Source organism: Myxine glutinosa, chromosome 2, assembly GCF_964187855.1.
Source record: "Myxine glutinosa chromosome 2, kmMyxGlut1.1, whole genome shotgun sequence".
Lineage (NCBI taxonomy): Eukaryota > Metazoa > Chordata > Myxini > Myxiniformes > Myxinidae > Myxine > Myxine glutinosa.
Window position 1 is genome coordinate 18924550 of NC_136262.1, and position 7516 is coordinate 18932065.

The 7516-nt window shown below is 31.5% G+C and overlaps 2 protein-coding genes across 2 annotated transcripts in view; both read right to left on the reverse strand.

Moving 5' to 3' along the window:
• LOC144890759 (uncharacterized) overlaps window positions 1-2213 on the reverse strand; it is a 54633-nt gene extending 52420 nt beyond the window's left edge. Inside the window, exon 1 of the mRNA XM_078772568.1 lies at window positions 1910-2213. Coding sequence (XP_078628694.1) covers window positions 1910-2213 — 304 coding nt within the window. The remainder of the gene's footprint in view (window positions 1-1909) is intronic.
• A 4-nt stretch (window positions 2214-2217) lies between these two features.
• On the reverse strand, window positions 2218-5838 carry LOC144890760 (uncharacterized; the record flags this gene model as incomplete). Its single annotated transcript, XM_078772569.1, has 4 exons — window positions 2218-2234; window positions 4212-4788; window positions 5026-5110; window positions 5336-5838. Coding segments are annotated over 4 exons (1182 nt in total), but the record flags the coding sequence as incomplete, so codon positions are not given.
• Window positions 5839-7516: the final 1678 nt, after the last annotated feature.

Genomic DNA, 7516 nt, shown 5'->3' on the forward strand with positions numbered 1-7516 from the left:
TGCGTGGGAAATAATTTAATTCTCTTGCCACTCCCTTCACCATCTAATATATTAACAAAAAAGATGTTTGAGTTTGGTTCTTTATTAAGATATTTTAACTGAGCTAAGATAAAATGGTAAACCTCCCTCAATGTTCTTGTTTGAGCGCCTCCAGTGCCACATACCATTTTTAAATTAAAGTATATATTTTCCTGGCAACCATCAAAGTTTTCCGTCCACTCAAAAATATTTCCATCTTTTTTACCCAATTCACCGGTATTTAAATTAATTCTCTTATTTGTTTTGTAAATTTTTTTACCAGTTGTCTTTTCAATTATACCTATTTGATATTTTTCACATTCGTAATGTTTACCATTTATATACCAATGTTGATTACACCTCCACTCTTTAGTCTGGTTGGTACTTGGTTCTATCATTTATATAAGAGTAAAAAGGCGGCGGTAGCCCGTTAAAATCCCTAACCCCCCTTTTTAACTTATCACTTATATACTTATATAACCATAAGGGAGACTATCAATTCCATTTTCTAAAATAAACCTCTTATCATCAAAAGCCCCCAATGCTTTCTTATTCACCTCTTCTGAATATAATTTATGTTTATAACTTCTTATTCCATTAATCTTTCTAAACTCTTCTTTCTTTGTTGTTAAACAGTTATAATAATCCTTAAAGTTTATTGTTTCTTTAATGACATTTTTCTTTATGCCTTTTAACTTCTTATCAGTTTTTTCAACGTTATTCACAATGTATTTATAAGCATAAGCCTTAGACCTCAATCCCACAAATTCACTCATGACATTTCCTCCTAATTCATCCTTAAACTTTCCAATCACCTTTTTATTTTTAGAAGAGAACAACTCACTCTCTGGACTGTAATTACTAGTGTCATAGATATTAATGTCCTTTTTCATGTCTGAATAAACATCATCAGTATTAATTTGCAAAATAAAACTATCTGTATCCATATAAAGTAGATGAACATCATTTTGATATTTCTTCCTCAAGTTATTATAAAAGTAATCATACATTAATGACTTTGATAAATCAAGAATTGATGTTCCAATATAAATAGGTTTGTCCATTTCAATACTCTCTTTAATCAAATGGATCGCACAAAAGTTCTCAGTAAAGACCTCAGCTCTAGTAAAACTCGGTCTATTAATTAATTTTGATGCTTGTTCCCAAGATGTTGCTAGTCTGATATTTTGTCTTTTTCTCACATTTTCCATGGTCTTACCAAAGACCGCATTATTCATCAATTTATAAAAGTCTTTCTCAAAATCTGTTTTTGACTCTGTTCTTCTTTGTGTATTAAAATCAATGTACCCCTTCAACCAATGACTTTGATTGAACTTTAGAACCCTATGGATCTTCTCTACTCTTAGACCTTTTGATAAATATTGTCGCAAATTTCTTTGGTGTAGAACATAATTTTTCTTGTTATATAATGTAGTAAGTAATTTTTCTGTTGATTCACCTATATTAAATGATTGTTGATAATCACTTAACCACTCCTTCTTTGGACTTTCCTTTTCACAAGCAAATGGGAGATCTTTGTGTAGGTTATGAAGTTCCTCTGGATATTTCAAATCGACCTCAAAATAATAACCAACCTTTGAATCATCCAATTCTTTTTGTGTAGAGATACATACATCTTGTAAAACCTTTTTGTAATCTTTTTCCTTTACCCATCTAAGTTTTCCATAAGGAAGAGCCTGAGACATTGCCCAGCCATACAGGTTGTTCGCATCATAATACATCAAGTAGGAGCTCTCTACCGATGGATCATAATTTGGAATGTACTTGTTATTTGCTTTAGCATATCTCTTTGAACAGACTTGTGAAATTCCTCCTCTCTTTGCCTTTTCAATCATCAAAAGCATATCAACATCGGTTATCAAATCCAAACCTTGTTTTGTCATTTTTAACATCGCGCTCCAAGCCAATCCAGGAGCAGTGTAATAGTGAGCAGGATCCAATCCATATCCAGAATGACAGATTGTTCTGAAAGCCTCAAACACATCAGCCAACAAAAGCACATCAGTTTTGAGGTACAAATCGTGATACTCACCAAGATTCTTAATGTTATATTTTTTCCAAACATTTTGTGCGTGTACATAATCTTTATCAGATATATGACTATTATTTAATTTGTTATATAAATTTTCTTTTAAAGGAAGTTGTGTTTCATTGAATCTCTCAAATGAGTCCATATAGTCAAAGGGGTAAATTCCCTTTTGTGTTAGAAAATCTTTATCTAAAAAATACTCTGAAAGACATGGAAACTCTTTTAGATTTTGAACCAAGTTAGCCAATGGACTTGCCATGAATTTAAATGTATCAAGAAATCTGATATGAGTAATAGGAGATGTGTGAATTGTTTTTGTGAATGAAATGTATTTCTGATCCGTGTTTGGAATTGCTGAGATACTTCCAGAAGTCTTTGAGAGTTCCTTGATAAATAGATGTGTATCATAATGAGCGTTGTTATGAAGAAAGACAGGAATGAAAGAGGGGAGTTGATAATTAATATTACAACTTTGATGAGCCGGACCTCTATATTTACCAGTGAGATGACAATGGTCTCTAACCTTTAGACCTTTACCAATTTTCTCTTCACAAATATGACAGACATTGTTTTTTATAAATTCCCTTTTTTCTTTACTTGTTAAGGACATTGGTTAATTGGTTTCTCTCATTATCTTGGTTAATCGAACACAGTCTTTTTCTCGTCGTTTCACAAACTCCTCTGGGGTATTTGAGCCTCTATACATCTCTAACTTGTTATATTTATCACCAACGGATGATTTGATATAATAACAAAAACCACAAGGAGTATGTTTTTGATATTTATTTGTGTATGATTCTTTTGGATCTGGAGAAGCAGTGTAGTAGGTGATAAATGTTGCTTCTGGGACACCTCCGTTTAACATGGGAAATCCCTATCTAATGTCATTTACCCCCCTGTCTTTAAAAAAAATCATAAACACCTCTCTTTCTCCCTCTATGAACCTATAATCCTTCTCACCTTATGAACCTATGATCCTTCTCGCCTTATGAACCTATGATTTTCTTCCTTTATGAACCTATAATCCTTCTAGCCTTATGAACCTATGATCCTTCTCACTTACATGTAATTTTTACCCTATTCCCCCACTAGCCCCTTAATGTAGTTCCTTAGACCACTCTACTAATGAGCCTATAAATATATTATCTCTTTCTAACTTTTTTAAGAGTTCCATTCTCCTATATAACTCATCCCCATCAAGTATATTTATAAAGTATACAGGTTCCTTAACCTTTTGTTGTGAAAGTATAAAGTGGTATGTTTCACGGAGGGTTCTTGTTTGACCTCCTCCTCTCCCACATACCATTTTAAAATTATAATATTTATTATCCGATTGATAACCATTAAAGTTCTCACTCCACTCTAATATATTTTTCTTCCCGCCCTCCATTACCCCACTTAACAAATGAATACGTTTATCCGTCTTGAGAACCTTCTGACCAGTGATTCTCTCAACCTCTTGAATCTGATATTTTTCACATTCGTTATGTTTTCCATTTATATACCAAGGTTGATTACACCTCCACTCTTTAGTCTGGTTGATACTTGGTTCTATCATTTATATAATAGTAAAAAAGGTGGCGGTAGCCCGTTAAAATCCCTAACCCCCCTTTTTAACTTATCACTTATATATATATATATCTTATCACTTATATATATATCTTATCACTTATATATCTTATCACATATATCTTATCACTTATATCTTATCACTTATATATCTTATCACTTATATATCTTATCACTTATATACTTATATAACCATAAGGGAGACTATCAATTCCATTTTCTAAAATAAACCTCTTATCATCAAAAGCCCCCAATGCTTTCTTATTCACCTCTTCTGAATATAATTGATGTTTATAACTTCTTATTCCATTAATCTTTCTAAACTCTTCTTTCTTTGTTGTTAAACAGTTATAATAATCCTTAAAGTTTATTGTTTCTTTAATGACATTTTTCTTTATACCTTTTAACTTCTTATCAGTCTTTTCAACGTTATTCACAATGTATTTATAAGCATAAGCCTTCGACCTCAATCCCACAAATTCACTCATAACATTTCCTCCCAATTCATCCTTGAACTTTCCAATCACCTTTTTATTTTTAGAAGAGAACAACTCACTCTCTGGACTGTAATTACTTGTATCATAGATATTAATGTCCTTTTTCATGTCTGAATAAACATCATCAGTATTAATTTTCAAAATAAAACTATCAGTATCCATATACAACAATGACACATTATCCTTATACTTTGATTTTAGATTAATATAAAAGTAATCATACATTAATGACTTTGACAAGTCAAGAATTGATGTTCCAATGTAAATAGGTTTGTCCATTTCAATACTCTCTTTAACCAAATGGATCGCACAAAAGTTCTCAGTAAAGACCTCAGCTCTAGTAAAACTCGGTCTATTAATTAATTTTGATGCTTGTTCCCAAGATGTTGCTAGTCTGATATTTTGTCTTTTCCTCACATTCTCCATGGTCTTACCAAAGACCGCATTATTCATCAATTTATAAAAGTCTTTCTCAAAATCTGTTTTTGACTCTGTTCTTCTTTGTGTATTAAAATCAATGTACCCCTTTAACCAATGACTTTGATTGAACTTTAGAACCCTGTGGATCTTCTCTACTCTTAGACCTTTTGATAAATATTGTCGCAAATTTCTTTGGTGTAGTACATAATTTTTCTTGTTATATAATGTAGTAAGTAATTTTTCTGTTGATTCACCTATATCAAACGATCGTTGATAATCACTCAACCATTCTTTCTTTGGACTTTCTTTCTCACAAGCAAATGGAAGATCTTTATGTTTGATATGAAGTTCTTCAGGATATTTTAAATCGACCTCAAAATAATAACCAACCTTTGAATCATCCAATTGTTTTTGTGTAGAGATACATACATCTTGTAAAACCTTTGTGTAGTCTTTTTCCTTTACCCATCTTAGTTTCCCATAAGGAAGAGCTTGAGACATTGCCCAGCCATACAAGTTGTTTGCGTCATAGTACATCAAGTAAGAACTCTCTTTCGTTGAATCATAATTTGGAAGATATTTGTTATTTGCTTTTGCGTACCTGCTCGAGCATACTTGTGAAATTCCACCTCTTTTTGCCTTTTCAATCATCAAAAGCATATCGACATCGGTTATCAAATCCAAATCTTGTTTTGTCATTTTCAACATCGCGCTCCAAGCCAATCCAGGTGCTGTGTAGTAGTGAGCAGGATCCAATCCATATCCAGTGCGACAAACAGATCTAAAGGCTTCAAATACATCGGCCAATAAAAGCACATCAGTTTTGAGATACAAATCGTGATACTCACCAAGATTCTTGATGTTATATTTTTCCCAAACATTTTGTGCGTGTACATAATCTTTATCAGATATATGACTGTTGTTTAATTTGTTATCGAAATTTTCTTTTAAAGGAAGTTGTGTTTCATTGAATCTCTCAAATGAGTCCATATAGTCATAGGGGTAAATTCCCTTTTGTGTTAGAAAATCTTTATCTGAAAAATACTCTGAAAGACATGGAAACTCTTTTAGATTTTGAACCAAGTTAGCCAATGGACTTGCCATGAATTTAAATGTATCAAGAAATCTGATATGAGTAATAGGAGATGTGTGAATTGTTTTTGTGAATGAAATGTATTTCTGATCTGTGTTAGGAATTGCTGAAATGTGTCCAGATGTCTTTGAAAGTTCATTAATAAATAGATGCGTATCATAATGAGCATTGTTATGAAGAAAGACAGGAATGAAAGAGGGGAGTTGATAATTAATATTACAACTTTGATGAGCTGGACCTCTATATTTACCAGTGAGATGACAATGATCTCTAACCTTTAGACCTTCACCAATTTTTTCCTCACAAATATGACAAACATTGTTTTTTCTAAATTCCCTTTTCTGTTCACTCGTCAAGGACATTGGTTTATTAGTTTCTCTCATTATCTTGGTTAATCGGACACAGTCTTTTTCTAGTCGTTTCACAAACTCATCTGGGGTATTTGAGCCTCTATACTCCTCTAACTTGTTATATTTATCACCAACGGATGATTTGATATAATAACAAAAACCGCAAGGAGTATGTTTTTGATATTTATTTGTGTATGAATCTTTTGGATCTGGAGAAGCAGTATCTATTTTTTCTAGAATACTTTCAAAATCAGCATATATAACAAATGGATGTTTGATCTTTTTCTTTTCATCTTTGAATGTGATATTTGAGCCTTCTTTAGGCATATTGATTACCGTTGATTTATGTTCACCACAATAATTTGAATGTTTATCTAATCTTTCTTGTGTATGGAAGAAGTTAAGACAACGCAAACAAATATATATTTTATTTGTTCTTTTACATACTTGTGGTTTTATTAATTTAGCAATATCTTTAATGTATGTATAATGTGAATTTTCCTCTGAATTAAAATATAGAAGATTAATATGAGTTTGTTTACAATTGTCAGAAAGCTTTAAAACCTGAATGCTGTTTGTTTCTGTTAGACCATAAACATTAACTGATAAATTATTTATCTTTTCAAATTTAGGAATATCATTTAAAGCCATCGGAAACTTTAGATCTTTCGTATTTAATGTATTCTCATATTTTTTATAATGAGATACTCTTTCATCATGAAAATGTGGAGGATGTAAGTGTGCTAGAATAGACCAGAGAAAACATTTATTGTCTTTATTTTTGATATTGATAACTGCTTTTCTATTTTTGATAACACTGGGTAAATCAATGTAGGAAGAAGCTTTTAGAGGATCTGATTTAAGAATATGAATGTCTATGTAAATAATTTTTCCTATATTGAATCCACTTCCTACGATTGAATTATCCACATCTTGCTCTTGTTTAATAAGTTCATCATAGACTCCTGATGTTTTAAAATCTTGATATGAAGATATAAAGTGTGGCTCAGTTCTCATGTATGGTGTATCTATAACTCCTTCGTCCTTTGTCATTTCTAATTTTACTCCCATATAAAATTTAAGTGGTTTCATTTCTTTTAGTGTTTTTTCAATCAACGTTTGAACAGCAGGTTTAACTATTTCTACAGCATCAACTATAGACTCTGGTTCAGGAGGTTTGAAGTTAAAGACTCTTATTTTAATATGTTCTTTGAATGCGCCATCAGAGTTTTTAGTTGTGATAAAATTTGATAAATGTAGAATTGTTTTAAGATGTATTTCGAAGCCTTTCTTGAGGATATTTTTATTACATGCAGAACAGTGTTTTGTTTCCTTCTGAATAGGAGATAGTAGGTGAAGTAGATTAAATGTGTGTTTGTTAGTTTTAAGGTGTCTTTTGTAGTGTTTATATTCTTGTTCACAAACATCACAATACGTTGCTTTGATCATATTTATTTATATAGTAAAATTATACTTAAAACAAAGTGCCTTTTTAGAGGCTTTTTAAAAGATGAAACTG